Source organism: Emydura macquarii, unplaced genomic scaffold, assembly GCF_026122565.2.
Source record: "Emydura macquarii macquarii isolate MOO-44397 ecotype Brisbane River unplaced genomic scaffold, CSIRO-AGI_Emac_v2 contig_1043, whole genome shotgun sequence".
NCBI classification, from domain to species: domain Eukaryota; kingdom Metazoa; phylum Chordata; order Testudines; family Chelidae; genus Emydura; species Emydura macquarii.
In genome coordinates, this window is record NW_027131180.1 from 20,314,473 (window position 1) to 20,328,968 (window position 14,496).

At 39.8% G+C, this 14,496-nt stretch overlaps 1 protein-coding gene across 7 annotated transcripts in view; it reads right to left on the minus strand.

Moving 5' to 3' along the window:
* Nucleotides 1-14,496, minus strand: part of DYRK1A (dual specificity tyrosine phosphorylation regulated kinase 1A) — a 119,031-nt gene that overhangs the window by 48,517 nt on the left and 56,018 nt on the right. For 3 of the 7 annotated variants that reach the window (XM_067545251.1, XM_067545256.1, XM_067545250.1), the window contains exon 1: nucleotides 3,598-4,250. The exons of the other annotated variants lie outside the window; for them this stretch is intronic. In XM_067545251.1, coding sequence (XP_067401352.1) covers nucleotides 3,598-3,649 — 52 coding nt within the window. In that variant the 5' untranslated portion in view covers nucleotides 3,650-4,250. Of the gene's footprint in view, nucleotides 1-3,597; nucleotides 4,251-14,496 lie in introns of those variants that run through there. 7 annotated transcript variants of the gene reach the window in all.

Here is a 14,496-nt window from a genome sequence, read left to right on the forward strand (position 1 = left end):
TAACCTGGGAAATCCTCGGATGGTACAGTGCACCAATATAAAAACCCTAAAACAGATTTCACTAACTAGTTCTGGCCTGCCTAGGGATGCATGAGGGGCTAAGGTCTCAGACAACTGCATGAGTGTCACAAAGGTAGAAGTTTCTCCACACTCAATGGCTGAGTGGCTCCAAATTTATCCTGAGGATGAACTAAATTTTCCTCTCTTATACTCCACCTAGTATCCAGAGAATGTTGTACTACTAAAGGTCTGTGTTCAGAACAGGCAGAGCCCTAGGGTAAACCTCTCTATCTCAAACAAATCCTGCCCACATTTCCTTCCCCACATGCATCTTGCAGAACATGAATTAAAGGTTCTTTAAAGGCCTGTACCAATCCTAGAAGGTGAAAACCATTGATGGTTGGAGCACCACAATAAGAAAAATATGAGTTAGGATTTCTTTATAGGTTGTGGGGTAGCTTTACCAGATGCTTGTATTAATAATTTAAATAGATATTCATGAATGTTCTTTTTCCCCCGCTATCTGACATCTTCTATCTTCCCAAGGAAGACTACTAGAAAATTACTTTGGACAAAAAGAAAGCTGAAGTTCTCCTTTACATTTCTTGTTCCCTTACATCATGGAAGCCTTTGGCTGCATGTTTTGTGGGCCCAATAACTAGATCTGCACTCATGTATAATATCATACTATAATCTCTACATACATGCATAATGTATATAAATGTACACTGTGTACACTAAAGATTGTGTGTGTTTTACTTATGCTGAATATAGATTAAATACTAAAAACTTATTTAACAGAGTTAAGGCTGTCCACTGGTCCTCATGCACGTCCAGAATATGGAGAATGGTTCTGTAAGGGTGGCACAAAGGTTAAAATACTAAGAGAAGTGGTGGATTCTCCATCCCATGATGTCCTCAAATCATGACTGGATGCCTTAATGGAACTTGCTTTAGTCAATCAATTTATTTGACTCAATACAGGAGTAACTGGGTAAAATTCTCTGGCCTGTATTAACTGGAGATCAGACTAGATGATCTGATGGTCCTCTGGCCTTAAAAATCTATTCATCTACAATAAGCAGATGAAAAACAACTAAGAGAACATACCATTGTTTTTGCTCTGATCCAGAGTTGAATTCCAGCATTTATCTGCACACATTTCAGCAGAGTTCATTATGTTAGGTGTACCTATCGGAAGGATTAGCTGAAGCAGCTTGGCAGAGTTGTGCAACTTTAATTCATCCCTCTCTAACCATCTTTAACTATATGCTCAGGTACTATTTTATTTCATAGGGTCCCTGCCTTTTTCTACTTTAATCAACTAGTCTGACCTTCTAATATCACACAGTGTTCAGTGCACAGGATAAACAGTGCTCACTAAATTGGCAGCTATTCAACATTTCTTTTTATTCACATAAATTCACTGGATGGCCCCATTTCTTATTTACTGCACACTCTTCATATCCTGCTCTGAATAAAGAGTTAATAATTTCCTCTATTTTTAAAACACCCATCACCAGAGTATCTGAGTGCATTACAAACAAATTTATGTTCACAACACTCCTGTGAGGTAAGATATCTCCATTTTACATATGAGGAACAGAGGTACAAAGATTCTGGTCAAAAGTGTCCACTGATTTGGGGTTCCCAGACCCTGACTTTTCAGAACATTCAGAACTTTTGTGTAACAAAAACATTGGAAAGTGCTTAACTATGTAAAACATTGGTTTACTGAACTCTCAGGAAGAAAACTGAAGCACTCAACAACCCAGAAAGCTTTCCCATTACTTAAAGTAATGAAGACATTATGAGAGGTGATGAGATGTTTAGTTCTGTTTACAGTAAAATACTCAAAGACTAAGGAAAGGCAATTCTGTTCTTCTTGCTCACAGACTAAAGAAGAATCTGGCTCTTCAGGGCAGGAAAGCATTAATGCAGCAGTTCTCAAATTTCATTGCACTGTGATCCCCATCAGTCAACAAAAATTACCAACTGACTCTAGGAGGGGGAAACGAAGCCTGAATCCGAGCCATGCTGCCCCGGGCAAAAGAACCGAAGCTGAAGTCTCAGGGCTTCAGCCCTGGGAGGGGGAGCTGTAACCTGGCTGAAGTGAAATTCTGAGCCCACCACCCAGGGCTGAAGCCCTTGGGCTTCAGCTTCAGGCCCGGATGGTCGGGCTCAGACTTTGGCTTCAGACCCAAGCAATGGGGCTCAGGCTTCAGCTTCGGGCCCCAGCAAGTCTAACACCAGCCTTGGCAACCCCGTTAAAACAGGGTCCCAACCCACAGTTTGAAGACTGCTGCACTAGGGTATTACAACAATGGCAAAAGGGGTGTTACAAATTCAGACTGTCCCCTACATAAATATGTGATGTCAAACAATTGTACTGAACCAGTAAACTGAAGGAGAGGCTTCACAAGAGCTACCTAGTTTGGTCTATTCTGAAAAAATACAATGAGACTCTGTCCAATTCGTCTGAGAAACTGCAGATTACTTCAACTCAAAAACTACATGCACATGAATCTAACTGCAGCAAATGAAAGTGAACCGTTGATATTCAATATGTAAGTTTAGAAAAGGAGTTCTAAACAACATTTGCTTATAAAATGAAAGTGGTTAAGAAGTTGTCTCTGAAAGACAGAGGGCTAACTGAGGTTGGCATGTAAAGAGCAATCAAGAAAATATAGAATAGTATCTGCCGGGCTAAAAGGGAAGAAATAAATCCAAGATGAGGCAGTACTACAGATGTACTTATTTTTCAGAGGATGCTGCTGGTAGTGAAGCTACATCAGTACTGGCATCCTTGCCTTTTTCAGATCCCTTCAGATCTATTATAGCTCTAATTCATGTTCTGCAAGTATACACAGCTCAGTTTACTGAGCTATGCAATTTGTTTGGGTTTTTTTTTTACCTTAATGAAAACCTCTGTATTTACAACCAACTGAACATACACACAGCTGAAGGAAAACAGATGCATACTATTTTATAATCAATAAAAAGTTCAAAACAATTTATACTATATACATAGAAAAACAAAGTATATAATGTAAATATAATTACATATTTATAATGTGTATAAGCTATTTTGACATTGTGAACCTAAATCTAATCAGTTTTTTTTTTTTTAATTGTTAAGTGTAGTTGTAGGCACTACACCTATCCCTGAGTTCCAATGCCAATTTTATGGACCCATACAAGAAACAGGAAAAAATGATTATACACAGTGGTACCAAAAGCATGAAGTAAACTGAAAGAAAAATATTTTGTATCTCTTTCAGTCATAGTAATCCTGTAATAATAGATAAAATAAAGATAAATGTAATTTTTAAGTTGACGTGCCTGTAAATTCCATGCCACTGAACAGATAGATATATGCTGGTAAAGAACCACTAAATTCTTATTTTGTAAAGCCTCAACCACTCTCCTCCCCAAAAATGTACTCCCTCCAATATCACACATTTTATTATGGTTTTCCAGCCTCTGACATATGTACTGACAATTTTTAAATTAATTTGCCTGTTAAAAGAAACTGTTAAATGCATAAGCATGCACTTTTCACAAAGCATACACTTTTCCCTTAAGTTTGTGACTTACTTGCGGATCCCACAATACTTCTGTCATCTTTTCGACTGCCACACATGCACATTAGTTCCTTCTTTTCAATTCCACAGATGTCTCTCTAATGGTACTAAGTATACTTCCAAAGTATATTTCTGATTCAGCTTCTCTCCTGAAACTTCAATCAATAGTACTTCTTTTACATTTCTGACTTGTATAACTTCACATTTCTTTGTTTACACCCTCAAATCATGATTTTCAAACATGGATGCCCACTCTAATACCATATTTACCAATTTCTCTTTGCTGTCAGCTACCCTGGCCAGATTGTCAGCACACAGTAGATCTCTGTCTCCAAAGGCTTAATTCTAATTAATTCTACAACTAGGATGAAGAAAAGTTGACTTAATACACTACCTTTTCTCAATCTCACTGTCACCTCAAAACTCTGAAATTCAATGCATTGTTACCATCTTAGCTCTGGACCCTGGATACAAATTCTGCACCCTCTCCACTTCTTGAAGACCCCCGTCCATCCATCTTAATACTCCAAACACCAGCTCCCACAGAACCAAGTCGTGTTTTCTCAAGGTCAATAAATGCTACACAGCAGTTACTCCCTCAATTTATCTGTCTTTCAAACTTATCTCATGTGCATCTATAGTACTCCTTCCCTTCCTAAAATCACGTTTGCTCCACTCCTATATTTGCCTTTATCTTGCATCTCCAACCTCACCTCCAGAACTCTTTGAAGGACTTTAAGAAGCTGACTTAATGGGGAAGCACCCCAGTAGGTGCTTGGATCATTTGCATCACCCTTTACTCTGCCAAAGAAGCATAAGCAAGCCCATTCTCCAATCATCTGGTATCCTAACTTGATCCAGCATAGTAATCTTTGTAGCCACTTTTCTCTTGCATCTCCAACTGCCTTGATCATATCAAAGATTACCTCATCTTCACCAGATGCTTTACCATTCTTCATCTTATTCAGTACTACTTCTACCTCCTCTACAGAGATTGATACATTTTGAGAGGCTTCACAATAATTGGTGGTGGTGCTTGCACTCGCAATTCAGCCTTCTAATTTAACAACCTTTGGAAATATTTTTCCCATACTTCTAACATCTCTTTAGAGTTAGTCAACACATAGTCCCCACCCTTCTCTCACAAAGATTTATTCATATCTTGTGTTTCAATGTTACCTGTTTTTGTCAATCCAAAACTAATTTCCTGACATCTTCCTCAAGCTTTCATCAGCCTCCATTCTTTCCTTAGGAACTGGGGTTTTTTAAGCCTCCTCTTGTACCTGTTTGTATGCATAGCTATCAATGGTTCAGTCAAGCTGAAAGGGCATATCAAGCAGGGTCTGCCAGGAATCTGCCCTGGGTCTGATTCTCTTCTGTATCTTCATAAAAGGTTTGGATAATGGCATACAGAGTACACTTATAAAGTTTATGGATGATACCAAGCTGGGAAAGGCTGAAAGCATTTTGAAGGACAGGATTAGAATTCAAAATAATCTCGACAAACTGGAGAAATGGTCTGAATTAAACAGAATGAAATTCAATAAGGACAAATGCAAAGTATTACTTTTAGGAAGGAATAAATCAATTACACAAATACAAAATAGGAAATGACTGCCTAGGAAGGTGTACTACAAAAAAGTTATAGTGGATCACAAAAGAAATAAGGGTCAATGTATTATTGATGCAAAAAAAAAAAAAAAAAAAAAAAAAAGCAAACAAAATTCTGGGATGTATTAGTAGAAGAGTTGTAAGCAATACACAAGAAGCAATTCCTCCACTAGACTCAACACTGATAAGGCCTTAATTGAAGTATTGTGTCCAGTTCTGTGGAAAGATGTGGACAAATTGGAGAAAGCACAGAAGAGGGCAATAAAAATGGTCAAAGGGCTAGATTGAAAACATGACCTATGAGGAAAAATTGAAAAAAATTTGGTTTGTTTAGTCTGGACACAAGAAGACTTGGGGGGAGGGAGAGATATAATAACAGTTTTCAAGGACATAAAAGGTTGTTATAAAGAGGAGAGTGATAAATTATTCTCCTTAGCCACTTGGGATAGGACAAGAAGTAATGAACTTAAATTACAGCAAGGGAGATTTAGGTTAGACATTAGGAAAAACTTGCTAAGTGTAAAGGTAGTTAAGCACTGGAACAAATTACGTAGGGAGCTTGTGGAATCTCCATCATTAGAGGTTTATAAGAACAGGTTAGACAAATACTTGTCAGGAATGGTCTAGTCAATACTTAGTCCTGCTTCAGTGCGGAGGTCTGGACTAGATGGCTATCAAGCTCCCTTCCTTTTCTATGATTTTTCTATGTTTGATTGTCTCATCATCATGACCTGCTTCCTCAAACTCCCTGAATAATTCTTTTTCTTAACTGGTCTTGTACATCAGACTTCACTATCAGCTTGTTCTTCAAAAGCACCCCATCTTACCCCTCGTTTTCCTATGTTACCTCCACTGCCTTAATGAAACATTCTTTAAGCTTCCTCCACTCACTTCATTGTCATTGACAAAGTGCAAAAGCCGTTCTATAATTAATGGCAGAACTCTTCCTTTCTCCCCCCTCTTTCATAACCACCAATGCAATTTCTTTCTCTATTTCATCTTCTTTCCTGTTTTCTCAGGTTGCAGTTGGATTTTAGCCATTAAATACTTTATGTTGTTCTGCCACATATTCACTTGGTATAACCTTTATGTCTTTCACCATTTTCTTGTGTTCTCTTCTTATCAAAACCATAGACCACTCCTTACTTTTTCCACTGCAGAATGTCACCCTATGGGATTCTCTTTTCAAATCATGTATTCACCACTGAAACCCATTAAATAAACACCATTCAACCCACTTCTCTCCTTCCACATTTTTTTTTAAACCAAAGCCAAATTTACCCACCACTCATCCTACTGGACCCCCTTCACCAGTATGGCCCTGTGAAGGAACACTTAGGGGAGAGCAGCTTTTGCCCTGATAGCAAGAAATGTATCTCAAATTTGGGTGGATAAGGCTGGGAAGTTTTGGATGGCAGCTGATCTAGCAGAAGGTAAACTCCAAATGAAAAAATCACCACAGGGTTAACAAAGTGAGGCAGTGCCAGAAGGTTAGTTAATGGCTAAATTCTTTGTATATCATGGATTCTTCACACAGGAGTCACTTAAGATATGCTACAGCATACTGCTAAGGAGTCACTTAAGATATGCTACAGCTAACTGACATGCTGTCTGTCCATTTGCTGCTGGTGCCTGGGAAAGATCTGGGAACTGCAACCTGGAATGTAGGTTAACTTACTGGTAGGTCAGGAGATGTGGTTGAGGCAGAAGCTAGAAGGAAAATTCATATACTATGTCTGCAGGAAGCTAGATGGTGTGAAGACAACAGTAAAATCTTCAAAAATGAATTTAAAATAGTTTGGTCTGGAGGAAAAGAGAAAATGAATGGGGCAGCTGTCATCATCATGAGCCCAGAGATTGCTCAGAGTATTCATGAGGGTAGAAAGAGACTAATCAATGGCAGTAAGGTTGATAGCAGAGAGTAGGGTTATGTGTGTGATGTCAGCATATGCTATGCAACATGGAAGACCTATAAAAGAGGAGGAGTGCTTTAGAAATGAGCTCGTAGAGTTGGTGGTCATGGATGAAAGTAACACTCTGTTAGAAGTCAGTGATGGTTTAAACTGCCACGCAGAAAGAATAGTAAGTAAATTTGACTTTGGTAACAAAAAATATGGAAGGAGTTCAATAAAATTTAAAAAGCCCAGTGATCCTACAGTCAATTTTACTGGAAGAGTTAAAGTATTATTTTGATGTGAGTAGATCTGCGATTTAGAATTTGGATAAGAAGGGGAAAAGCATCTTCATGCACCAGCTTGGGCTTTAAACTAGGTTCAGAGGGGGCAGGTGACAAAAGCTCACTGGTAAGCATAAAAAAGGCAACCTTAACAAAGGGATAGATGTTGGGAGGATGGGGAGGGGACATGGAAATTTACAATAGGGTCACAGGGACAACAAGAGGGATATCTGTGGGGGAATCTGCTCAATATCTTGGATGTTTCTACACAAATACAAGGATTATGGGGAATAAACAGGAAGAATTGGATATATGGAGTACATAAGATAAATTATGATTTAACTGGGATCACAGAATCAGGGGACAAATCTCATGACTGGACTATTGATATAGAGAGGTATACAGCTTGTTCAGAAAGGACAGACAGGGAACAAAGGGAGGAAGTGTTACATTATACATCAGTACATAAGCTTGTTCTAAGGTCCAGATGGAGGTGAGAGGCCGATCAGCTGAAAGTCACTGAGTGAAGATAAAAAGGAAAAAAAAATAGGGGCGACATCATGGTACTATATACTACCAAATCAGGAGGAGGTTGTGGATGAGGAATTTCTAAAACAAAACAAAACAGAATTATCCAAAACACAAGGCCTACTACTAATGGGGGACTTTAACTACCCAGACACCTGTTGGAAAACAAATATGGCAAAACACAAAATGTTGAGTGAATTCTTACATGAATAGTAAGTGTCCTGCATATCAAGAGCCGTAAACCACGTGCCCCTTTCTAGGGAAGGAATGATGGCCACCAGAATGATCATATAAAACTTTGGCTTTTTTGTGAAACAGTTGGGACAATTAAGGTCTAGGATCAGTTGCAAACCACCTGTCTTCTTGGGGACTAAGAAATAAGTTGAATAGAACCCTGCTCCCTGATGGGCCTTGGGAAGAGGTTCTATTGTGCCCCTCTGCAGTAGGGAATCCTTTTCTAGGGCAAGGATACTGTCGCAAGAGCGATCCCTGAGGTGGGGTTGGGGCGGAAGATGTGGACAAGGCAGCATGTGGAACTCGATCTATAACCATGTCGAAGGCATCCAGGACCCACTTTTCTATTATCACACTTTTCTATTATCACACCTAGCAAGAGGAAAGTAACCAGGACTCTCTGCGCATGATGATCCCCAAAATCATTGTATAGGAAGTGTCTGCTGCGTCAATCGTGGCATGCTGTGTAGGCCTCACCACCAGTTTCCCTTCTTCTAGGATAGTCTGGAATCGGGTCTGTTCCTGCTGGGGCAGCTTTTCAGGAAAATTCATAAATTTACCATTGGTAAGGAAGTCGTATTTCACAGAGTCAAGTAGTTCAAAATACGAAACTGTAGGCTGGTAGAGCAAAAGACCTTGCGGCCCAGGTTTCCAAGCTTGCCCTTCTTATCTAACAGGGTGGAACAAGGGTGCTGTTGGTGGGCCCATTTGGTAGCTGCCTGAATAATGAGAGAGTTGGTTGGAGGGTGGGAGAAGAGAAACTCAGTACCCTTTGGAGGCACATATTACCTCTTCTCCACTCAGTTGGGGATGAGTGTGCAGGTGGCCAGACCAAACAGCCTGAGTTGATTGATGGATGGTCTCACTGGGCTGTCCTGGCTGGTAACAAGGCATGCAAGATGTCAAGCATTTGGTGTTGCTTATCTTGCACTTCCTCCAGTGGGATGTTAAGGGCCCCAGCCACCCTATAAAGCAGCTCCTGAAATTACTCAAAGTTGTTAGGGCGCAAGGGAGGAGTTGACAACACCATGGCATCCGGAGATAAAGAAGGGAACTACTCTAGATATGGTGGTACCACTGGAATCGGACTCAGTGGTGTGTCCTCTAATGGCACATCTGAATGCCTGCTGAACGATGGTCAGAGAGGGGAGAGAGGAGATTGCTCATGGGCAGAGCAGGAAAATTCCGACAGTGGGTACTGTGGGCACAAGCCCCGGTACAGCCATCTCGGCGGTTCTGTTGGATGTTGAGGAGGGCCCCAAGGAGCAGGGTACCAAGAACCCCAATCCTGGGTAAAGGGTGGATACTGCCATAGAGGCGACTAGGCCTTGGGGTACTCATACCAGGAGCTCGGGAGATGCTGGCCTCGGTCCCTGTCCGAATCTTCTGAGTCCAAGAAATTAGAAGCCAGTTCAAACGGTGGTGTTATTGGAACTGGTGGAACCATAGAAGGCTCCGCGGAGCGGGCAGGAACATGGTCCTAAGGAAGCAAGTCCAATGCAGGGGAGCGCACTTTTCAAGGAGACGATGGCACCAAAGGGTGAGAAGATTTCTCCTTAATGATAGCAAACAGCTCATGTTGTTTAGGGGCTGACCTAAATCTCCCGCAGCCTCAATGGCATGTGCTCTTCAACTGGAACTAGAGGTGGAATGGAGGATTGCCGTGAATGTTCCTTGGATCTCAGCAACTCTGATCTGGATGGAGTACAATGTTCAGTGGAAGGGGCCGATGGATCTGACAGTCTGTGCAGACTTTTGTCATGCTTATGCGCCTTGGAATTAGCCACTTCTCCATGCCTGGAACTAGTGGATGGGGCAGTATCCTTCTTGGACTTGGAGGAAGATTTACTGCCATGCTTATGTGCATGCTTCCTTGCTTCATGGCTAGGCCCCGACATGGGGTTCATAGCACTGGTACCAGCAGAACCAGACTGGAAGTCCACAGTAGGAGGCACGCACTTAGATTGCTCAGGCCAATATACCGGGCGGGGGATTTGGGGGGGGGGGGGGGGGGATGTCCCTGCCCTGGATCCAACTGCAGTCTCCATAAAGTGCTTCTTGAGGCCTTCCTGTGTACGGGCAGGGAAGGAAAGACAGATATTGCACCTGAATGCAATTGTGCCTCCTCCAAACATAAAGGCAGCATTGGTGCACATCACTGACCAAGAGCAGGAACCACAGGTCTTGAACCCCTGTGTCTTCGGCATAATCTAGTACCCAGGCCTGGGTACTGGGAGGGGCAACAAGTGAAACAATAAGTAAACTAGGGAAATGTGGTCTTGATGAAATAAGGTGATGCACAACTGGTTAACTACTCTTCAAGTACAGTCTTTTATCAACTATTCATTGTTAAACTGGGATGATCTAGTGGGATTCCTGCAGAGGTCAGTCCTGGGTCCAGTACTAATCAATATTTTCATTAATGACTTACAATAACGGAGTGGAGAGTATACTTATAAAATTTGCTGATGACACCAAGCTCGGAGGGGTTGCTAGAATTTCTGAGAATATGATTAGAATTCAAAACAACCTTGACAAATCAGACAATTAGTCTGAAATCAACAAGATGAAATTCAATAGAGATAAGTGCAAAGTACTAAATTTGGGGAGGAAAAAAATCAAACGCACAGCTACAAAAGGGGGAATAACTAGTTAGGCAGTAGCACCCGCTGGAATTGATCTGGAGTTATAGTTGATCACAAATTGAATATGAGTCAGTGTGATGCAGTTTAAAAAAAGGCCAATATCATACTTAAGAGCATTAAGAGGAGTGCCATATGTAAGATACAAGAGGTCTAACACAGCACAGGTGAGACCTCAGCTGGACTACTGTGTCCTTTGGGCACCTCTCTTTAGGAAAGATGTGGACAAGTTGGAAACAGTCCAGAGGAGAGCAACAAAAAATAATAAAAGGTTTAGAAAACCTGACCTATGAGGAAAGGCTAAAAAACTGGGCAAATTTAGCTTTCACAAAAGAAGACTGAGGAGGGACCTAATAATAGTCCTCAAATATGTTAAGGGCTGTTATTAAGAGGATGGCGATCAGTTGTTCTTCACATCCACTGAAGTAGGACAAATAGTAAAGGGCTTAATCCGCATCAATGAAGACTTAGGCTAAACAGTAGGAAAAACTTTCTAAATATTGAAGTTGTAGAATAGGCTTCCAAGGAAGGTTGTGGAATACCCATTACTGGAGGCTTTTAAGAACAAGTTGGACAAACATCTGCAAGGGATGGTCTAGATTTACTGGATCTTGCCTAAATGCAGGGGGCTGGACTTAATGACCTCTCAAGGTACCTTCAAGCCCTACATTTCCATCATCATTTGGAAATGCAGACAGAAAACAGTAACAGAAGGCTGAAGGAGGTAAGGTGGTCTATGACTGAACAAGAGAGAAAGCAGCAGTTGGAAGTGAAAAGGAAGATGGAAGAAGGAAAAAAGATGTATATTTCAGTAGGAGGTGAAAGCTGTTTAAGATCTGTGGCCCCAATGTTCTTAAGCAGGTCTAGTAATAATACTAAAACCCAGAATGCTTTTCAATTAGCAGATCACACAACAGGAAAGCGCTTTACAAAGAAGGCAAATATTATTCTGCCCAGTTTACAGATGGGGAAACTGAGGCGCAGAGCGATGTGACTTCTCCCAGGTCACATAGTCAGCCAGCAGGCAACCAGGTAATAGAACCCAGGTCTCTTAAGTCTCAGTCCATTAGGACACACAGCGTAAGCAGCATGGAATGAGTGCTAGTCTCTCACCACATTTATAATGAAAAACACAATGACATCTGAACTCACTGTGCTGAAAAAGAGAATGCGCTCTGGATATATATTGTATCCACACACAATCTAGACAATTTTTGTGAAAGCAAGTGGATATTATATTTTAGGTAGTACAGATATTAATTTGGCTTCATTAATGTTCCAAAATAAAGTCATGCATATATCAGTCTAGCTACTTTGATACCAGGCCTTTTTTAAATCTAAAAATCCAGCCAGTCTCCTTGAATAAAACCCATCTACAAACCACTGATCCCTCTTTAAAATATATGAAGTATTCCATTAAAGACAAACATTTTCTGTATCAGCCTAACATTAAGATTATATAGACAGGTCATAGATATTTAACAGCAATTAAATCCTTATTTCCACTTCTGTTCTAAAATCTGTCTGCCTGCTGTGAGTGGGAACTGCTGCAGATCATTAAATACTCATTTATCAATGTCTCTCACCAGGCAACACAATGCAGCAGAACAGCACACAGAAACCACCCTGAACCCCAGCAACAGCAGCTAATTAGCATAGCCTACCACTAAAACGACACCATATGATTGGAAGAGTTAGTCAAAGAGCTGGCCAATCAAACCAGGTTACGCAAATAGCATACTTTAGTTGCCAGGGTAGAGCTGCTTCCTATTGTCCAATAGGAAAACAAGCAATAAACAAGAAATGAAACCGAGCTTTATCACATTTTCAAGTTGTTGTTAACACTTTCAAGTTTAAAGCAAAATTAGATGCAATTAGAAAGGATTAGAATCATGTTTTATATTTCTCCTCCCCCCTCAAAGAAAGGGGTAATGCAGTAATGATACACAAGGATTATAGTTAAGAACTGCATTAGGATTTAAACTTCTCACAGAATAGCTACACTGTAAGCAGGTTTGATGAAAAAAAATCTCCAAAGTTTTGAGATTTTTAAAGTAATCAATTGCAAAAGCTATCCATAGACTTCTAACGGTGAAGAATTTAAACAAAAACAAAACACTTAAAACATGTTAAGTACATAAAGTTGAGAACAATTATAGCTATCACTGAACTCAGTTAACATTATCAATGATTTGTTCTTAACAAGTATGAGTAGAACATTTGCTACTATAAAAATTATATATACACACACTGCCTCAGATAAAACATACTACTTGAAAAAATCCCCTTTCATCCATCCCATGCACCAAAGTTCCAGTTATTTTTATCATTATGGAGGACATGCATAAAATAAAATAAGACGCTACCTTAATATATTACAATATCCCATACACTGAACTCTGATAAATTGGTTACTACTGGTCCAGTTGCTTTCATCAAGTACAATTAACAGAAGATTAGCACCAAGATATAGACACTAAATGCAAAGGAATGGCCAGATTTTCCCCAAATAAATATTGTTTAAAAGATTTAAAGGATGTAATTAAAATAAAACTAATATATTTCAGCAACTATCTATATGAACTAGCATGCATATTATATATGTATAAATACAAACAACAGTATTGATCAAATACTTTCAATAGTGCTAAGAAAATTTTTCACAGCCCATACATACATATTTCTTCTCATTCAGTATGATTCAGTCCATTCAAAATTAAACCTCTATTATAAGACCCAAAAAGACAAAACTCAGATTTATTCTCTGAACAATTCTGTCTCAATTTAAAAGCAGAAGGCAGCTGCACATCTTAACTTCATAATGTGGCAATGCAAGTGATTCTTTAGATGTTTTTTCTCATTTTCTACAGATTTGCAGAGAAGTGAAAGTGTTAATGCAATTCACTCTCAACAGTGGTGTGTGTTTCTTTCTTACATGCTTGAAAAAGGTGTCTGACAACCCAAACTGTCATCTTTTAATCACAGGCCAGGTACAGCACAAAGCAGCAGCAATGTATGCACCTCAGCCCTGTCAATGAGCCATACTACTATTCTGTCCATCACATAACTGTCAGAGAGAAGGTAATGACTTTCAAATACTTGTTACCCAACTCGGGTCAGACCTGAAAAGGTGACAGGCTCTGTATTTCATTACCAGCCCCATGCCACCCAGAACTTTGAGTCTAACCACAATTTGGGGAAATTTCTGTTAAAAGTTTATCTCCATGAAACTATTCGAATATAAACAAAAATGATACCGGATGCCTCACTTAGAAGATGTACCATGTTCAAAATCAAGTTTCTAACATTAAACCTAATGAAAATAATTCTTACATTGCCTCATGACACATCATATTACATTTTCAGTATAAAAATGCCACCTAAGAGTACATTAAAATCAATTTATTTTTGATTATCTCATTTAAATAGCTAAATTTTTACCACCTTTCAATTTATGCCCATCTAGTATATCTGCTGCACTGACAGTTTTGCAGCAGCAATGGCTGGGCATTATCTTACCATAAACTTAAAAGATTTTCAGCAAATTATCTTGGGCCAACACTTTGCAGCACTAATACTTCAACTAGTCTGTCCACTATCTCCTAAGGAGAAGTAATGCTTTTATCAGTGATTTAACTAATTTAGCCTCGGACACTGTTGCAACCTTATCATCTTAACTCCAAAGACCAAAGTCAATTCCCAATACTTACAGTTTTAATGG